At 34.3% G+C, this 21,579-nt stretch overlaps 1 protein-coding gene across 47 annotated transcripts in view; it reads right to left on the bottom strand.

The window, feature by feature from the left end:
* Window positions 1-1,732: 1,732 nt before the first annotated feature.
* The window catches only part of ZNF254 (zinc finger protein 254), an 85,713-nt gene continuing 65,866 nt past the window's right edge, over window positions 1,733-21,579 (bottom strand). For all 47 annotated transcript variants that reach the window (XM_063658899.1, XM_063658880.1, XM_063658901.1 and 44 more), the window contains 3 exons: window positions 18,006-18,132; window positions 17,429-17,524; window positions 1,733-5,327 (listed from right to left, as the gene is read on the bottom strand). In XM_063658899.1, coding sequence (XP_063514969.1) covers window positions 3,601-5,327; window positions 17,429-17,524; window positions 18,006-18,117 — 1,935 coding nt within the window. In that variant the 5' untranslated portion in view covers window positions 18,118-18,132 and the 3' untranslated portion in view covers window positions 1,733-3,600. The remainder of the gene's footprint in view (window positions 5,328-17,428; window positions 17,525-18,005; window positions 18,133-21,579) is intronic.

Below are 21,579 nucleotides of genomic sequence, written 5' to 3'. Positions count from 1 at the left end.
AAAGACACATGCACACGTATGTTTATTGCGACATTATTCACAATAGCAAAGACTTGGAACCAACCCAAATATCCAACACTGATAGACTGGATTAAGAAAATGTGGCACATATACACCATGGAATACTATGCAGCCATAAAAAATGATGAGTTAATGTCCTTTGTAGGGACATGGATGAAATTGGAAATCATCATTCTCAGTAAACTATCACAAGAACAAAAAACCAAACACCACATATTCTCACTCATAGATGGGAATTGAACAATAAGAACACATGGACACAGAAAGGGGAACATCACACTCTGGGGACTGTTGTGGGGTGGGGAGAGGGGGGAGGGATAGCATTAGGAGATATACCTAATGCTAGATGACGAGTTAGTGGGTGCAGCGGACCAGCATGGCACATGTATACATATGTAACTAACCTGCACATTGCACACATGTACCCTAAAATCTAAAGTATAATAATAATAATTTTAAAAAAAAGATAGTAAAGGTTGATTGTTTTAAGCCACTACATTTGTGGTAATTTGTGACAGCAGCCATAGGAAACATATACATGCTATACAGTAATCCCTTGGTATTCATGGGGAATTGGTTCCAGGACAACCCCCTCTCCCATGGATACCAAAATCTGCGGTTGCTCAAGTTTCTTATATAAAATGGTGTAGTATTTGTACATAACCTATGCACATCCTCTTGTATACTTTAAATCACCTCTAGATTACTTATAATACCTATAATACAATGTAAATGTTATGTAAATACTTGCTATACTGTATTTTTAAAATTTATATTGTTTTTTATTGCTGTATTGTTATTTATTTTTCAAATATTTTTGATCCTTGATTGAATAAACGAGTGCAGAACCCGCTGATACAGCCAAAAAAAAAAAAAGAATTTACTCATCTAACCAAATACCACATGTACCCCAATAGCTTATGGAACAACAAAATTAAAAAAATATATATTCTTGTAATTACAGACCAGCTCACATAATGAATACTTCAAAAACTATTACACAGGCTGGGCGCGGTGGCTCACGCCTGTAATCCCAGCACTTTCAGAGGCCAAGGTGGGTGGATCACCTAAGGTCAGTTGAAGACCAGCCTGACCAACATGGTGAAACCTCATCTCTACTAAAAATACAAAAATTAGCTGAGTGTGGTGGCGAGCACCTGTAATCCCAGCTACTTGGGAGGTTGAGGCAGGAGAACTGCTTGAACCTCAAAGGCAGAGGTTACAATGAGCCAAGATCACACTATTGAACTTCAGCCTGGGTGACAGAGCAGGACTCCGTCTCAAAAATAAATAAATAAATAAATAAACAAATAATTAACAAACATAAAAAAGAAAGTTATGGGTCTAGCATGAGTACCAGTCAAGTTAAAACACAGAAGTTGCATGGGGAGATTCTGAATGATAAGCCCAAAGACTGTACAGTAATAAATTCAATACAAACCAAACAGCATAGATTTGGTTTCAGCATTTTCGAAAATTTTTGTTTTCTAGTAAATTAGACACCTTATTAAAATAATTTATTTTGTTCAAATATTTCTTTTTGCTGCTAAAAGTAGTTTCAAACTTATACTCACACAAACATACTTACTCCTTAATTTATTTACACCTAAGGTTTATCTTTAATAGATGTATATATTTAATTTTATGTAAATCAATTCTAAGAGTCCATATGTGCTTGCAGGAAAAGGTCACATATTCAAAGAAAAATATATTAAAATTTTTAAAAATATTTATTCAGAAGTCAGAAATGTATGGATTTTACACGTTTGTATAACATTTTTTATTATGACCATAAAAATGACCCTGTAATCAATAACATTGTAAATTTAAAAATAACTAAAAGTGTAGAATTGAATTCCTTGTAATAAAAAGAATAAATGCTAGAGGTAATGGATATCTCATTTCCTCTAATGTGATTATTGTATAGAGTATGCCTGCATCAAAATATACCATATATGGCATACATATATACACATATTATGTATCCACAAAAATTAAGAAAAATAAATTTAAATGCGAAAATAAGAATAAAAATTTAACCTATAGGAACAATATTTTTAACTTAATGGCAATTTAAAGCCACTGGCAAAAAATATTGCTAAAGATGTCAGTCCATTATCTTACCAAATAGTGTATTGTTACCATCTTTTACCTACACCCTTGAGTAAGGGAATAGGTTAAAGTTAGTGGCATAAGAACACTTCATTGAATTCACAATAGTATTTAACATGTTAAAAATGTTGAATTGAAAAGCTAAGTTCACACATAATTTATAACTTAAAAATAGACTGCATATTATTCCATAGAAGTACAATTAATAAAATAACATATGACTAACTTAATTTTAACTAAAATTAAGAAAGTTTTTCATTCATAATAATGCAGAGGAATATTATTCTGAACACCTACCTCATGCATCACTCAATATTATAAGTTAACCACAAAGAGTCTCTCTACCTAAATTTTCCTCATGCATCTCACATTTTAATGTCCTTATCTTTTCATAGAAAAGGTCATAAATAATGCCTAATAAAAAAGAATCTCATATCTTTTATGCAGTAACAATTAGTCACATGCTTTCACATGTGAATACACCAGGAATGATGAAACAGCATGAATTTCAGAGTTGAACACATTATTCACTTTTAAAAAAATCTGTATTTTCCAAAAAAAAGTACTTTGAATGTAATTATAACCCTCCAAAAAATATTCTACTTTTTAAAGTTATATACAAATGTTTAGACAAATTTTAGTTTGTATTATTTTCTATACTCAGCACTCTGATTTAGTGTAATGTCTAAAGCTTGAGTGTCCTAGATATTTCTACTGTGAATTATTCTGATATTTACATAGACTTAATTTTGGATTGAATATCTTTCATATTTAATGTATCTGCAAAAATATATTTTAGTATGAACACTTTGGTGTTTTATAATTTGTAGTTTTTGAAAAAATGTTTTTCCAAATTCATTACACTTGCAGGGTTTTCTTCAATATAAACTCCCTGATGTTCAACAAAATTTTAATAACTGCCTGAGGGTTTTTCTCTAGTATAAAATGTGTACAATAAGATCTGTGGTACAAGTAAAGATATTAAAATCCTCTTCATATGTGTAATGCTTTTTCAAAATAAATGCTCTTCTATACTTTAAAGACATATCTTCTGACAGATCTTCTGAGAGTAATTAGAATTTTGATGCTTTTATTTACCATGAACTCTACAATTTTGAGTAAGATGTGAGCAGGCTTTTTTACTTTGCCTATATTTGTACATTTCTTCTCAAGTATAAATGCTTTCCTGTACAATAGGGTGTGAGCATTGTCGAAGCTTGGCCACATTGTTCACACTGGTAGTTTTCTCCAGTATGAATTATCTTACCTACAATCAAGTGTGACAATCATTTAAAGGCTTTTTCACATTCTTCACATTTCTAGGATTTTTCAGCAGAATGATTTTCTTTAAAGTTTGAGGTACTGTCAAAAGCAATAGCGCCTCTCTCAGGTTTGTAGTTTCTCTCCAGTATGAATAATCTTATATCTATTAAGAATTGAGGGTTTTTTTAGGCTTTGGCACATTATTCATACTTGTAAGATTTCTCTCCAATGAGTTATCTTATCTGTGGTGAGGTGTGAGGACCCGTTAAAGGCTTTGCCAAATTTTTCCCATTTGTAGGGTTGCTCTCCAGTATGAATTCTCTTATGTTTAGTTAGGCTTGAGGACCAGAAGAATGCTTTGCCACATTCTTCACATTTGTAGGGTTTTACTCCAGTATGAATTACCTTATGTTTAGTAAAAGTTGAAGACCGGTTAAAAGATTTGCCACATTCTTCACATTTATAGGGTTTCTCTCCAGTATGAATTCTCTTATGGTTAGTAAGGATTGAAGACTGCTTAAAGGCTTTGCCACATTTTTCACATTTGTAGGGTTTCTCTTCGGTATGAATTATCTTATGTTTAGTAAGAGTTGAGGACCAGTTAAAGGCTTTGCCACATTCTTCACATTTGTAGGGTTTCTCTCCAGTATGAATTATCTTATGTGTAGTAAGCGTTGACGACTGGCTAAAAGCTTTGCCACATTCTTCACATTTGTAGGGTTTCTCTCCAGTGTGCATCCTCTTATGTCTAGTTAGGGTTGAGGACCATATAAATGCCTTGCCACATTCTTCACATTTGTAGCGTTTCTCTCTAGTATGAATTCTCTTATGTTTAGTAAGGGTTGAGGACCAGATAAATGCTTTGCCACATTCTTCACACTTGTAAGGTTTCTCTCCAGTATGAATTATCTTATGTGTAGTAAGATTTGAAGATCGATTAAAACCTTTGCCACATTCTTCACATTTGTAGAGTTTCTCTCCAACATGAATGATTTTATGTGTAGTAAGAGTTGAGAGTTGCTTAAAAGCTTTGCCACATTCTAAACATTTGTAGCGTTTCTCTCCAGTATGAATTATCTTATGTGTAGTAAGGGTTGAGGACTGGCTAAAAGCTTTGCCACATTCTTCACATTTGTAGGGTTTCTCTCCAGTGTGCATCCTCTTATGTCTAGTTAGGGTTGAGGACCATATAAATGCTTTGCCACATTCTTCACACTTGTAGGGTTTCTTTCTAGTATGAATTTTCTTATGCTCAGTAAGGGTTGATGACCAGATAAATGCTTTGCCACATTCTTCACACTTGTAAGGTTTCTCTCCAGTATGAATTATCTTATGTGTAGTAAGATTTGAGGATCGATTAAAAGCTTCACCACATTCTTCACATTTGTAGAGTTTCTCTCCAGCATGAATTATTTCATGTGTAGTAAGGGTTGAGAGTTGCTTAGGAGATTTGCTATATTCTTCACATTTGTAAGGTTTCTCTTCAGTATAAATTTTCCTATGATTAGTAAGGGTTGAGGACCAATTAAAGGTTTTTCCGCATTCTTTACATTTGTAGGACTTCTCTCTATGATAAATGCTTTTGTGTTGGGTTTTATGTGAAAGCATGCAAAATGATTTGACACATTTTTTACATTTCAAAGATTTCTTTTCAGTATGTCTTATCTTATGTCTGTTTGAATTTAAAAATTTATAGAAGACTTTCAAATATTTATCACATTGAAATACTTTGCTCTGGGCAGTTGTGAAACACTGGTTAAGTCCATTATAACATTCTTTGTTCACCTTACACTCATCCACACTTTTACAGCCTTTTCTTAACTGTAAATTCTCATGTCCATATTTTTCATATCTTCTCAGTATTGCTTTTTGAAAAGAATCTTCCATGCCCTGCTCTGGCCAAAGGTCTTGAGCAAAATGAGGATATATACCTGAAAAAAAATTAAAAATAATAAATTATTCCACTTACTAGACTCACATGAATATAGTTTAAAAATCTTACCTATAAAATTATACAAACTGCATAGACAAGGTGGCATTGCAAAATACCACAGGCCCTAATTCTTTCATAGACATAAATGTAACAAAAACATACAGACCAAAATACATCTGTGGAAAATTCATAAATGATTTAAGTGTGTGCAGTGTCCCAGGTGAGCACAATGCAAAAAAACACACAGAAGAAAAAGAAAAGTCTGTTAAATTTACCCAATACATCTTTGCCTGGTTCCCACTATACCATAGTGTCTTTACAAGTAAATTGCCAACTCTTGGTTTCTGTTTTAAAAGAAAGGTAAAATACTGGCACAATCATTGCAATTTCTGTCTTTTAGGGTTTTTTCCTGACACTGATTTCTGTCTCTCATGACATAAAGTACTGAAAGAAATGGTGGTATATTTTGGAATGAGAGTTTAAGTCTGCTGAGACCAAAGAAAAATGTTACAGCAGTAGAGAGACTGCAGTGTGACAGAAATAGAACAGGTGTAGCAAGTGATGACTGATGCTACAAATTAACATAAGTAAACTCTCTTAACTAAAGAATAAACAAAATTTCAGACAACACCTATCCTAAGAACATGTTTAAGAAACTCTCATAATCACCAGCCAAGACAACTGTTTTCAGAATATGCCAGGACAAAGCTGCATTATAAAGATTTTGACAAGTAGCTTTTTTTAATGTCCAAATCTCAATCAAGGATTATAATATATACAAAACAGGGCAATACAATCCCACCAAAAATATCACAAAATTTTCTGAAAGAAACCATAAAAAAGATGTATACATTAATTTTAATAATTGGTAATAAACTGAATAATACTGATTAATATAGGAACAGAAACAACTATGGAAATCAGAAAAATGAGGACAAGAATAAAAAATATTTAAGATATCAAAAAACAGAAATTGTGGAGATAAAATATACACAAAAAAACTGACAGATCCTAAAAGTAAAAAAAAAAAAAAAAAAAAAAAGACGTAAAAATAAAAAAGCTCAACAAACTAGAATAACAAAAAGATATTTATAACAAACACATACATAAGCACAATTTCAAAAGTCACAGACAAAAGATTACCTTTGAAGCTGCAAGATAAAACTGATGTGCCAGGTGAGGCACGGTGGCTCACACCTGTAATCCAGGCACTTTGGGAGGCCAAGGTGGGCTGATCACCTGAGGTCAGGAGTTCGAGACCAACCTGACCAACATGGTGAAACCCCGTCTCTACTAAAACTATAAAAATTAGCCAAGCGTGGTGGTGCATGCCTCTAATCCCAGCTACTCAGGAGGCTGAAGCTGAAGAACCACTTGAACCCGGGAAGTGGAGGTTGCAGTGAGCTCAGTTCACACCACTACACTCAAGCCTGGCTGGGGGATACAGTGAGACTCTTGTCTCCAAAAACAAAAAAAGGAAAAGAAAAAAAGTGATGTGCCATTTACAAACATACTCTTATGAGATAATCAGTGAACTGTTAACAAAAATTTTGCAGGCCATAAGGGAACTGTGTGATGTAGTCATGAAAAAAATTGTGAAAAAAAAAGCTTTAATTAATTGAGAATAATACCATCAGAGAATCTGTCCTGCCAAATAAAAAAAGTAAAAACCTTCCAAAGTAACCAAATTCTAAAATAGCATATTGGAAATGCATATGCCCTACATATAAAAGGTGCTGAAAACAGTTCCTTCTACTGAAAATAACATGATTCCAGTAAAAACACAGAATCATATAAAAATACATGATTTTCTGGGAAAAATATGCAAATACACAAAAGTCAAATTTCTTAGCATTACCCTAGTGGTGCAGAAACATTTTTAATTATTCTCTGAAATTTGAAGGATAAAAGCATAGAAAACATTATAAATATTCATTAATGAATATACAATATAAAAAGATATAATTAACAACATCAATGACAAATTTGATGGAAGGCATAATGAGAACAAATTTTTGTATGCAACTTAAGTTTCTTTATTTATCAGATTAAAATATGTTGTTGTATCTTTTAGAAGTTATATGTAATCCCCAACATACCACAAAAATATTTGTATAAATACACAAAACAAAATAAGTCAAAGCCTATCAATAGAAATGTCAAAAAGACATAAAGGAAGATGGAAAGAGAATAAAAGACAAAGATGCAAGAATCAAATAAAATACTTAATAAAATAACAGTAAGTCTATTTCAGAAAATTATTCAAATATATATAAAATTAACTTTTAAATTGACATACTTTCAATAAATAGTTTTATTAAAATATTTTAAAAACTGAGATTCATCTTGCCTTTCTACAAGAGTCAGTTGAAATCTAATGATAAAAAAAGACTGGAAGAGGCAGGAAGAAAGTAGACATTCCATGCAAATATTAATCAAATGAGAGCAGAAACAGTCAAAATAATCTTACACAAGCTACATCTTAAGTCAAAAATTATAATATTTTATAAAATGTACTTGAAATTTAAACTCCAAAGAAACAAAGGACATCAAAAAATAATAGATTCATTCACTGGGAACCTATGAAAAATTTGTGTATATTTGTGTGTGTGTATGTGTGTATGTATCTGTGCACACACGCAGGGGTGTGTGTGTGTGTGTGTGTGTGTGTCTCACATTAGGGTTCCAAATATATAAAGCAAATATTGACAGAATGGAAGAAACACATACAAAGCAATACAATTACAGCAAGATATTTTAATACCACATTTTCTGTAATAAAAATAAAACAAGAAAGAATGTTAATAAGGGAACAGACTACTTAAAGGCAGTATAAAACAATTATTCCAAACAGAGTTACAGAGAACACTCCTCAACAACATCAGAATACACACCTTTCTCAATAGCTCATACAACATTTTCCTTGATAAACCATATCTTAAGCCAAAAACGAAGTCTTACCAAAATTTTTAAAAGTAAACATCTATGAACTACTTTCTATGAGTAAAATGGAGTACAAGTATAAAACAATAAGACACAAAAACTGAAAAATTTACAAATATATAGAAATTAAACAACACACCCTTGAGTGTGCTTTTAAACAAAGGTCGAAATAGTTAATATTGTGAAAAGGTCCATCCTGCTCAATGCAACAGACAGACTTAATGCAATGCTTTTCAAATTTCTCATTGCATTTTTGAAGAAACAGGAACAGCAACCCCAAAAGTATACAGAATCTCAAGAGACAATAAAGTACCCAACAATCTTCAAAAAATAAAAAGAACAATGCTGGAGGCATTAAAGTTCTTGATTAAATCACATTACAAAGCTACAGAATTAAAACAATTTGGTATGAGTATAAAGGTGAAAAAGTAGACTAATAAAATAGAATGCAGCACATATATAAACTTTCACATACATGGTCATATAAGGAGTCATTTACATAGTGATAATTATTGCAGCATTGTTACTGTAAGCCAATAGGTAAAAGCAAGGCAGATTTCTTTCACCAAATCATTCAGTAGATATAATTTAAAATATAAAAATTCTGAAATATCACTCAGTCTTCGAAAAGCAGGAAATATTGTACAAACTATAAAGATAAATGTTGATGGCATTATGCAAAATGAAATGAGCCAGCCATAAAAAGACAGATCGTATGAGATATACGAAGGAGTTGCACTCTTAGAAACAAAGAACAGACTGGTGTTTGCAAAGTGCCATAAAACAGAAAAAAATGGGGCCAGGCGTGATGGTTCACACCTGTCATCTGAGCACTTTGAGAGACCCAAGCGGGTGGATCACCTAAGGTCAGGAGTTTAAAACCAGCCTGGCCAACATGGTGAAACCCCATCTCTAATAAAAATACAAAAATTAGCCAGGCATGATGGCGGGCACCTGTAATCTGAGCTACTCAGGAGTCTGAGGGGTGAGAATCAATTGAACCTGGGAGGTGGAGGTTGCAGTGAGCTGAGATGGCGACTTTGCACTTCAGCCTGGGTGACAGAGCAAGACTCCACCTCAAAAAAAGAAAAAAAAAAAAGAAAAAAGTGGTAGTCAGTATGTATTAAGATTTAGCTTTGCAAGATAAAAACATTCTAGCAATATGTTGCATGACATTGTCAAGATAATTAGTATGACTAAAGTGAATATTTAAAAATATTTTGTGGTAAATTTGTTATTTTTTTGACAAGTAAAAATAAACAGTAATACCCAAAGGAGGTACAGAGTTATGATAGTTTTAAATTATATTCAAATCCAAAAGTGTTTCTGCCACACAAAAATCATATAGATTCATAAATAGGATGTTGAAATTACAAGAATTTTATAACTACTCATCTACACAGGATTAGAAAACCATTCACAACAAACCTATACAACAAATATACAAAAAACAAAAAACAAAAAAAAAAAGGGTAACCGGGTGTGGTGGCTCACGCCTGTAATCCCAGCACTTTGGGAGGCTGAAGAGGGTGGATCATGAGGTCAGGAGTTCAAGACCAGCCCAGCCAACATGGTAAACTCTCTCTCTACTAAAAATACAAGAATTATCTGGGTGTGGTGGTGGGCGCCTGTAATCCCAGCTAATTGGGAGGCTGAGGCAGGAAAATCACTTGAACCTGGAAGGCAGAGGTTGCAGTGAGCCAAGATCATGCCACTGCACTCCAGCCTGGTCAACAAGAGCAAAACTCTGTCTCAAAAAAAAAAAAAAAAAAGGATAACTTTTATACAGGCAAACAAACATAGAGATAATTCTACTGGAAAAAGACGTGGCTGATTCATATTTGATTTTGCTCCACACGGTCTTAAATTGTACAAAGTTAAATATTGTCATGCACAATTATGATATGTACTAAAAAATCAAAACACAAATATCAGATGTATGGTGGCATACGCTAGAATATATAACACAAAAATATAAAATTGCAAAACAAAATTAAAACATGGAATGTAAAACTTATTAGATACCATCAAATAGATCAATATATTCATTAACGGAATCTTAGAAGAAGAATATGGGAAAAAAATAATAATACAGTGGTTACTTGAAGATAAAAGGTGAGAACTTCCCAAATTTTGATGTAGTAAAAGAAAAAAAAATTTGTAACCAAGAATATTTGATTTAAATTTATTTCCCTTTTAAAATAGGATGAAAACTAAAAATCTCCAAAATAAAAGTTGAGGGAGTTCATCACCACTAGCACAGTTCTACAAAAAAATGCTACATGATGGCCAGGCACTGTGGCTCATGCCTGTAATCCTGCAGTTTTAAGAGGCCAAAGCTGTCACAACACTAAAGACCAGGAGATTCAGATCATCCTGAATAATACAGCGAGACTCTGCATATAAAAAAAAGAAATGGTCTGGGCGCGGTGGCTCACGCCTGTAATCCCAGCACTTTGGGAGGCCGAGGTGGGCGGATCACGAGGTCAGGAGACCGAGACCATCCTGGTTAACATGGTGAAACCCTGTCTCTACTAAAAATACAAAAAAAAAAAAAAAAAATTAGCCGGGCATGGTGGCAGCCGCCTATAGTTCCAGCTACTCGGGAGGCTGAGGCAGGAAAATGTCATGAACCCGGGAGACGGAGCTTGCAGTGAGCTGAGATTGCGCCACTGCACTCCAGCCTGGGCGACAGAGCAAGACTCCTTCTCAACAACAACAACAACAACAACAACAACAACAAAGAAATGCTAAAATGAGTCAATTTTATTTAAAAATAAAATAATACTAGACAGCATCACAAAACCGTATATAAAAATAAAGCTCTCTATTAAATGTAAATATACAAATGTAGAAATCTTTACTATCATAATGATGATGCATAAAACCCTTAAAGCTCTTCTGTAGAATATTTAAAACAATAAAAATCTGCATAAATGTTAATACACAAAATAATTTTTAATATTAATAAACTGAAAAATAGAGGTATAATTTTTATATCAATTGAAGTTGTCATGAGATTAAAATATATTTTTAATTTTTAGATGTTTTACATAAACTCCATTTTTAAGATGATGTGGTTTGGCCATGTCCCAACCCAAGTCTCATCTTTAATTCCCATATGTTGTGGGAGGGACGCGGTAGGAGGTAATTGAATCACGGGGGCAGATCTTTTCTGTGCTGTTCTCATGATAGAGAATAAGTCTCATGAAAGCTGAAGGCTTTATAAGGCAGTTTTCCTGCGCAAGCTCTTTCTTTTGTGTGCCACCATGTGAGACATGCCTTTCACTTTCCACCATGATTGTGATGACTCCTCAGTCACACGAAACTGTGACCAATAAACCTTTTTCTTCTGTAAATTGCCCAGTCTCAGGTATGTCTTTATCAGCAGCATGAAAACAGACTAATATACAAGAGGATTATGAAGATAATATTTATAGAAAGTATGCAAAACAAAATTTAAAAAATAATTGAAGCATGTCACTACACAATTAAAATAAAAGTTAAGGCAATAAAACAGTAAATAAGAAAAAACATACCACTCAAACACATAATACAATAGCAATAAGACTAGTAATTTTATTTTAAGAAATAATTTTAAATATAAATTAATTAAACTACTTAATAAAAAGAAATGTAATCTCAGGACTTTGGGAGGTTAAAGTGGGCTGATCACTGGATCTCAGAAGTTTGAGACCAACCTCAGCAATGCGGCAAAACCTTGTCTCAACCAAAAATACAAAAAAACTGGCAGGACATGATGCTACACACTTGTAACCCAGCTACCTGAGAAGCTGCAACAGGCCAGATAACTTCTTCATCATTTAAAAATATATAGGGGAAACACATGACAATAATCTTAGCGCCATTTTCTTAGATACAACATTAAATGCATAAGCAACAAAGAAAAAAAAAAAATTTAACTATACTACACTTCAAAATTTCTGCACAAGTAAACATTTAATAGAGGGATAAGGCCTCCTAGAAAATGGGTGAAAATATTTACAAATCACATGTGATAGGAGTCAATATTCAAAAAATATAAACGACTTTTAAAACTAAACAATAAATTTGAATGAATTTATTTAGAAATAGGCAAATAATTGAAATACATTTTCATCAAAAAACACAAATAAAAAAATTTGAAAGGACACACAAAATTTCTCATTTGTAGAGAAATGCATAAAAATCACAATGAAAAAAAAAAAATCCCTCACATCCATTTAAATGGCCACTATCAATTTTTTAAAAACACCTAATCTGTTGATGATGCAGTAAAACCCTTGGCCAGGCGAGGTGGCTCACGCCTGTAATCCCAGCACTTTGGGAGGCTGATGTGGGCAGATTTCGAGGTCAGGAGTTCAAGACCAGCCTGACCAACAGGGTGAAACCCCATCTGTACTAAAAATACAAAAATTAGCCAGATGTGGTGGCACGTGCCTGTAATCCCAGCTACTAAGGAGGCTGAGGCAGGAGAATCGCTTGAAACCCGGGAGGCGGAGGTTGCAGTGAGTCAAGATTGTGCCACTGAGCTCCAGTCTGGGTGACAAAGGGAGACTCCATCTCAAAAAAAAAAAAAAAAAAAAAGAAAAAAAGAAAAAAACCCATGTGAATTGTTGGTGGAAAACAAGGATGCACATATTATTTTATAATGTTATAAATGTACTTCAAATAACTAAAAATAAAATTATCAAATACAGCAATTACATTTATGAATCTATATCTAAAATATGCAACAAAAGACCTTGAAGACATGTTTGATAGAATGGAATATTATTCAGCCTTTAAAAAAAATCTTGTCACATTTAAAGATACACTTTGAGAATATTATGTCCACTGAAATAAACCAGTAACGAAATGATGGATGTTATGATTTTACTTATATGAAATATATAAAATAGTCACACTCATAAAAACAGAAGGTGGAAGGGTGTTTGTCAAAGGCTGGAGAGAGCATAAAACAGGTAAATGTTATTTAAGGGATACTGAGTTTTAGTTTTACAAGATGCAAAATTTCTAGAAGTCTTTTGCATAACAATGTGAATATAGTTAACATGCCTGAAATATACAGGGTTTTTTTTTTTTTTTTGAAACAGGGTCTCAATCTGTCACCCAAGCTTGAATGCAATGGCACAATTATGGCTCACTGCAGCGTCACAATCTCAGGCTCAAGTAATCCTGCCCCTCAATCTCTCAAGTAGCTGGGACCACAGGTGTACACCACCATGCCTGGCTATTTCTTAGAAAAAAATGTTTGTAGAGAGGGTGTCTCCATATTTTGCCCAGGTTTGTATCAAACTTTTGGGCTCAAGCAATCCTCCTGTCCTGGCCTCTCAAAATCCTGGTTTTAAAGATGTGAGCCACCACCATGCCTGGCCCTGACATGTACATTAAAATAGATTTAAGAAGGTAAATTATATGTTGTGTTTTTACAACAAATATTTTTTAAAAATACAGAATTATACATCTTTTTAAAAATTACCTTCAAATCACAAAAGTGTTTTTCTTACACAAAGAAAATACATATTTATCACTAAACACATGGTGAAAATAAGACTATTTCCAAGGCTACTCACTTAGACAAGATAAAATCAACACTGAAAATGAGTTAAGAGGCCGGGCATGGTGGCTCATGCCTGCAATCCCAGCACTTCGGGAGGCCAAGGCAAGCAGATTACCTGAGGTCAGGAGTTTGAGACCAGCCTGACCAACATGGCAAACCCCATCTCTAATAAAAAAAAAAAAAAATACAAAATTAGCCTGGGATGGTGGCACATGCCTGCAATCCCAGCTACTCAGGAGGCTGAGGCTAGAGAATCACTTAAACCCGAGAGGTGGAGGAAGTTGCAGTGAGCTGAGATCACATGCACTGTACTCCAGCCTCGGCAACAAGAGCAAAACTCTGTCTCAAAAAAAGAAAAAAGAAAAAGAAAATGAGCTAAGAAAGAATATATACAAGTAAACTATAACAAAATTTGGGTCATATTTGTAGACATAAACACACACATATAGATAATCTGACTATGACAGACATAAGGCTCATTTATCTTTTAATTAAACCCGACATTGACTTAAAGTATACAAACAGAATTGCCAATTGTCTAAAATTATAATGCATGAAATCAATAGACACAATAAACTGATATTAAGAAACCTGCACTTAAAAAACACACTAATATAGAACTGCAAGATAATAATGAAAGAAATGTTTACTCATAAAATCTAGTTGGCAAGATTAATGTACATTAACAATTTGTCTAGATAACTGCAATGTTTGACTGTGTGCATTCAGGGAAGGCAGGCGTTTTAAATTAATGGCATCTATTATGTAGCAATAAAATTTCAGAATAAATGCATCAAAATCATAATTAGGAGATGCTAATGAGAAACTTTTAATAGATAAGCATTTAAAAGAAACTAGTCTCAATTTTTATGTTTTAAATACATGTTATTTTACACAAAATAAAGCCACTGTAATCCAAGTTTAGAAGCAAAGAATGGCCTTACATTGCTAAATTATGTATATATTTAGCAGAATATGGTTAGAGCCTCACATATAAAACAAATATTTGGGGAATAAATTATGCTATTATTTAGATATAGGCTGATAAAAGTGGTTGAAAATTCTATAATTCCTTTCTTTTTGAGACGGAGTCTCCGCTATGTCTCCCAGGCTAGAGTGCAGTGGCATGATATTGGCTCACTGCAACCCCCACCTCCCAGGTTCAAGCGATTCTCCTGCCTCAGCCTCCCTAGTAGCTCAGACTACAGGCATGTGCCGCCACGCCCGGATAATTTTTTGTATTTTTAGTAGGGACAGGGTTTCATCGTGTTAGCCAGGATGGTCTCAATCTCCTGACCTTGTGATCCACACACCTCAGCCTCCCAAAGTTCAGGGATTACAGGCGTGAGCCTCCGCGCCTGGCTCTATAATTCCTTTTTGCCTGCCTGCATACTAATTATCTAATTTAATTCAGGCACAACATGTATATTCTAGTATATTGCCCTAAATATCTGAATCTAAAATTACAGATAAATTTGAAGTAGAAAACAGTAAAAATTTATATGGAGAGCGACATTAATAACAAAAAATTAAAGGTGCCTTATTTGCTTATCCTCTGACAGCAAGAAAATTTGTCAGCCATTGCTGACAAAAATGCCTTTATGAGAGAACCAGGCATCATGGTTCATACCTGTAATGACAGCTACATGGTACATGAAAGTTGAAGAATTGTTTTCGGTCAAAATATTAAGACTTGCCTGGGTTATGTTACAATACCCCAGATCAAAAATAAGTGCCTTTAAAAGAACTCTGAGATCCGGGAAAGGAGTTGTGAAACTCTGCTAAAGCCCAAGATTGAAGGTAACCCTTTTCAGAAGGCAAGTCCTCATCCAGGTGGCAAACTACGGAACTACTGTTTTTGGCTAAAGAAAATAAATTGTTCCACCTAACTGGGTTCCCCTGAGAATTTTAAACTTACTCTGTAAATGTCCCAAACTCTTCCCAGTCACAGTCTGGGGGAGGTCCTGCCTTTCCAGAGGCCTGGAGAAAGACACCCATTTACAGCCATGCTGGCAGGCCTGCAGACCTTGACCTTTACTGTGGTCCCTGAAGCAGTTACATGACTCAGTTCCAGCTCCCTGAGCCATAGTTCATGGCTGGTTTTGCCTACATAGAAACCCAAAGTTACCTGGGAAAATACTCTCCTGTACTCAGTGAAAGCCATGCTTATCCACATCCTGATATAAAACGCACCATATGCAGGCCTGACTGCAGAAACCTGCCCTTGGGTCTGCCCTGCACAGCAAAGTCCTGAAGGATATTCAATCTGTCCAAAAATTAAATGAGAATTACAACTATCCAAGCTCCATTTAACAAGACAACTGAACGTGGACCCTTGCGCAAACCCAGCAGCCTTAAGGCCAAGCTACAACCCCTTCACTACAAACCCAGAGGACATTCTATCACTCTGGGGGCCCAACAAAAATACATTTTTACTTTCTGAAACCAGTTTATAAAACTTGAAGAGGTGTTTGCTCCTTCAAATTTACAGACACTAATGCAAAACTAGCTTCTATTTTAACATAGCACTGAAAGCATGTGGAAGACAAAATAGTCAAAAGAAAAATTTAAAGTCATTGAAATTGAAGACCAATTAAGTAAAATGTTGCTGTTTGTAGATCATGTAATCATATACGTATATGTATATATAGAGAGAGTACATTAAAACCTGTTTAAACTAATGAATACACTCAGTTAATTAACAAAATATAAAATTAATATACAAGTTATGGTTCCATACACTTAAACTATCTGATAAAATGGAGGAAAAAAAAACTTAAATACAATAGCAGTGAAATACTCAATTTTAGAACAAATTTAAACAAGGAGCTCATAAGTCTTTTAAGTGAAAGATATATCAATGAAAAAAATTAGAGAGGACACAAATAAATTTTAAAATGTTTTATTTCTGTTGAAAGAATAAGTATTATGAAACTGCCATATTATCCAAAGTGACCTGTAGATTCAATGAACTCCTTATCAAAATTCCAGTGTTTTTCTTCACAGTAATGAAAAATGCAGTCCTAAAATGTACATGAAACTACAATAAACTTTGAATAGCCAAAGCAATCTTGAGGAAAAAGAACAAAGCAGAAGGACATCCTACTTTATACTTTCAAACTATATTTCAAGACTATAGTAATGAAAACAGGATCAAATGTGCAGAAAAATAAACCAAAAAGAAAAAACCCAATAGAACAGAAACTACTACTCTCACACATTTCAGACATGATGCAAAAAGAGAACTTAAAAAATAGTTTAACATAGAGTATCTCAAAATTATGGAGATAGATCTGTCTGTCCACAAAACAAGAAAAAAGAAGTCAAATTGTACTCTTTTGTATGCCATGAACAGTACTTTGGCTGTCACTGTAAACTTGAAGGAAGATCATTGAAGGGAAAGTAGAATTCTTAGATTTTATAGGTATAAGCAGAAGATGGCCCTATGTGAGAGTATAATTAAAAAAAAAAATTCAGGCTTCCCAGAAACTATTTCCTTTGGAACACAGCTTCCTAAATCACTTTAAAGAGTGGCTTTCTTCTTGACTTTGGACCTTTCATCCATGTCACCTGTTGTATTCACTCTCACCTACCTGAGGGTTCATCCACCATCTCATGTCGCTTCATATTCCAGGGCTCTTTCCCTTGCTCCAGAGAGGTGATCAGGTCTGGCTTAGAGACAGCAATACCTGTTTTATTAAAAATAACTAAATGAATCTTGCTTATATTCTCCAATTACCAACTTAGTAATGTGCTCAGTAAAGAGGATATAATAGAATATGCTAACAAATTTATTCTAATACACTAATTTATAACAGAAATTTTTAAATATTTAGAAAATATTTTAATTTTTTAGATTCTTAATTTCACTGCCTGGTACTACTGAATCAAAAATTGGTGATGCCAATTAGATTTTAAGGTGTAACAATATTTTATGTCACTGAACTTCTGAAATTAGCCTTAATCTAAAGTGCAGGACACAGATTAGCTCAGGAATGCAGAAAGTTCAGGTCAAGATGAAACATCTTGAAGAAATTCCTTTCTCAACAGACAAATCCCCAGTATTTTCTTGAAAACAGAAATCTAAAAGCATAAATTACCAGAAAACATTCTAAAGAAAAATAAAAGCTTTAGTTTATGTTAGGAATTTTGTATTAAAGTTATCCTCACCCAGGAAGGCCAGGTTTCTGTAGTTCTCTAACATCACATTTCTATATAAATTCTGCTGTGCAATGTCCAGGTGTTGCCACTCCTCCAGAGACAATTCTATGGCCACATCCATAAATGTCAACAGTCCCTGGAAAACACACATGAACACACATATTTACAAAGTGGCTATGGGCAGAATTTTTCATTTGACTCAAGGTAAAATTAGAGTAAATAGAACTGGTTCTGACTTATAAGAGTGATTGAAATTATCCAATAAAATAATTGTCAACACATGAACATTTTCTAATGTATTCTCTAACTCTGAGAAAAGAGAGTGGCAAAATATCCACAACATCAGTGTATATGTGATACTTGTCTGGATGATAACATGTAAAATTGAAGGCATAAACACTAACATACATTTTTGAGTGCTACATTTACATAATACAGAATGAGTTATGTATATTTTTCAGATGAAAAAGACATAGTTGTTTATAATTTTCAGACAAAATAGACACCTTGAGTTAGAAGGTACCGCTCAAATTTTAATGTGTACAATAAACTGGACATCTTGTTAATGCAGATTATTTTTTTGGGAGATCTGAAATAAAGTCTGAGTTAATGAATCTCTACCAAGTTCACCAGTAATGCCAATGTTTTGGCCCCAAAAGTCTATTTTGTCAAACATCCAGTAAGTGGAAGAGCCTGTTTTTTTTTTTTGTTTTTTTTTTTTCAGTTTTCCTAGCCTATAAACAAAGATGAGAGCTTTCATTTACCACAGAAAAATAAATGCAAAGAAAACCTACAAAAAAAACAATAGACAAAAAACAAAAGGCAGCCAGATTAAACGTGATGGTTTATGCACATCAGCTCCATAAAGATACCTAATGATGAAAAGAAAAATAATTCTATAGTGAAAAAATCTGTAAGAGAGCTTATTGAGTTATTAGCATCAACATCAACTGCACTAGGACAAGATTTTATAGTATGCTGATCCACCCAGAAGGACACAACATTACTACTGAGATATTGTACCCACTAAAGTAAATTACAGTCTGAATTTAACCATAAGAAAACATCAGTTTTATGGGAAGTTCAAGATACAGATATCTTTCATGTTCTGCAATTTTTAATAGTGATTTTAAGTAGTCTTTCTATAGCACCTTAATAAGGAGGTATCTCTTGATAATTTTTTCAGAACTTTCTGGGTAATAAATGCCATCCTGTTTAAATGAGCATTTTCTTAATTGTGTAATGCATACAGATAAAAAGAACACAGATAGAACCTCAACATTACATGTTCTACATCTTTACTAAGAACCCCAGGTTTTCCCCATAGAAATATTGAGTATCCACACCTCTCCATGTTCAACGGCCACAAGGAGAACATTTTTAATATTGCAGATCACAAATTCATGGTGAGAATCCTGCATGGCATATAAAAAGCCATGATGTAGAGAAGGCTCTGGTATATAGAAAAATTTTTCAGACACCCTCAACTATCATAAGCATTTTTAAAAGTAGTTAAGACAAACTCATTAGGGAGAAAAAACACAGGTATAGAAGTGAAGATTTCCAAGTACTAAATGCAAGGCATTCCAGAAAGCAGAGTAGACACAGCTCTTGATCTGGGACATGTTTAGCTGAAAAAAGGTCACTTTTTCTCTCTCCTCCTCTAGAATTCTTTCTCAGATGAGACTTTCTGGGCTAATTACACCTGCATCTTGAGAATATGCCTTTAAAAATTTGAGCACCACATGTTCACCTGTTACCACCACACTCAAAGTCAGAAGGCCCAAGACACAAAAACTCTACCCATTTCTGTCCTTTACAACAAAAAAGATTCAGGAACAATGAGCTGCTCCACAGAGAGAAAAATATAAGTTTCTCTTCTTTTTGTCCCCAGGTGCCCTGCCCTGTTACAAACCCCAGCAGTTTCTGCTACAGTAATAGAAATATTGAATCCCAGCACTTTGGGAGGCCAAAGCAGGTGGATCACGAAGTCTGGAGTTCAACAGCAGCCTGGCCAACATGGTGAAACCCCATCTCTACTAAAAATACAAAAATTGGCTGGGTGTGGGGTCTCACGCCTGTGATCCCAACACTTTGGGAGGCCAAGGCAGGTGGATCACCTGAAGTCAGGAGTTCAAGATCAGCCTGGCCAACAGGGTGAAACCCCATCTCTACCAAGCATACAAAACAGCTGGGCATGGTGGCAGGCACCTGTAATCCCAGCTACTCGGGAGGCTGAGGCAGGAGAATTGATTGAACCCGGGAGGCGGAGGTTGCAGTGAGCCGAGATCGTGCCATTGACTCCAGCCTGGATGACAGAGCGAGACTCCATCTCAAAAAAAAAAAAAAAAAAAAAGGGGGAAAGAAATATTGGCCACACTGTCCTGTCCTCACCAAACTCAAACAGAACAGATTCCTAGAACATTCTTTAGTGCAAAAGTGGAACTTAACTCTGATGAATGTATCTTGAACTCCTCATATTTGATTCTGGCACCTGAGAGTCACATGAGGCACTTAATTAAAACAAATAGGCACTTTCACCCAGAACGGAAACTGTGAAAAGGGCATAAGTAAAGAGAGTTCTGCAAATTGGCCATGTGATTCTAATTAGAAGCCTGATCTTATAACCACTTACCTAAGCATTGTCACTCAAGCTTTAATGAGCTTATGAATCACTTGGTAAAATTGGCCCCACTCTATGTAATGTGATTCTGCAGGTTTGGAAATGGTCCATAAATGGGTGTTCTAAACAAGTCTTCTGTCAATGCTGGTGTCACTCTCTCTGGGTTCATTATTAGCATTAGTTAGAAAAATGAGGTACAGCACAGAGCCCCTTACACTCAGCACTTTTGTAACAACACAAATACTTCTGATGCAAATGAAGACAACCATTCTCTATCTTAAAGTATCATATCATTTTCTGGCTCTTTAAAGTTTACAGAGAAAACAGAAAGCAGCAATTTTCTGAGTAAGTCTGCATTTGGAAAACAACATGTGCACATGTATTAATGCAATGTTTATTAAGCAGGTACTATGTGATCAATAGAATGTTACAGAGCACTGTGATAGCACATTATCTGATTCTAATAATACCCTGTGAGTTGATACTAAGCGTCCAATAAATCCAAGGATTTAGAATAAAGACCCAGCATTTTTATTTCCTCTTCTGTTTATCAGAGTTTTTTAAAATGCATAGAATAAAATCTAAATACAGACAGATGAGAAGGATACAGATAGAGTTTAATGAAATGTAGATGAATTTTTATTGTATTTATATTTGCTATTTTGTGACTTGTGAATCAACTACTATATCTGCAGGAACAGAAAACAAGTTGCTAAATGGAATGTCTCTGTAAACACTGGTTTTCATATAAAATTATTAAATTAAGACCCTATAATACATGTTATATTTTCCATTTATCTGCTATTGGGTTTCAGAAAATTGTGAGCACCAACTCTAAAAAGGCAGCAGGATTCATCACCCAAAACTCTGATCTCTTCTAGTTAGTTCTGTGAGGCAAGACTCCGGGGTAGGGCAAGACCTAAATAAGGCCTTCAAAAAGGGTGAATCTAAACAGGGCTG

Source organism: Pongo pygmaeus, chromosome 20 (assembly GCF_028885625.2).
Source record: "Pongo pygmaeus isolate AG05252 chromosome 20, NHGRI_mPonPyg2-v2.0_pri, whole genome shotgun sequence".
Lineage (NCBI taxonomy): Eukaryota > Metazoa > Chordata > Mammalia > Primates > Hominidae > Pongo > Pongo pygmaeus.
Note: the sequence above shows the minus strand (reverse complement) of the source record. Positions and strands in the feature narration are given on the sequence as shown.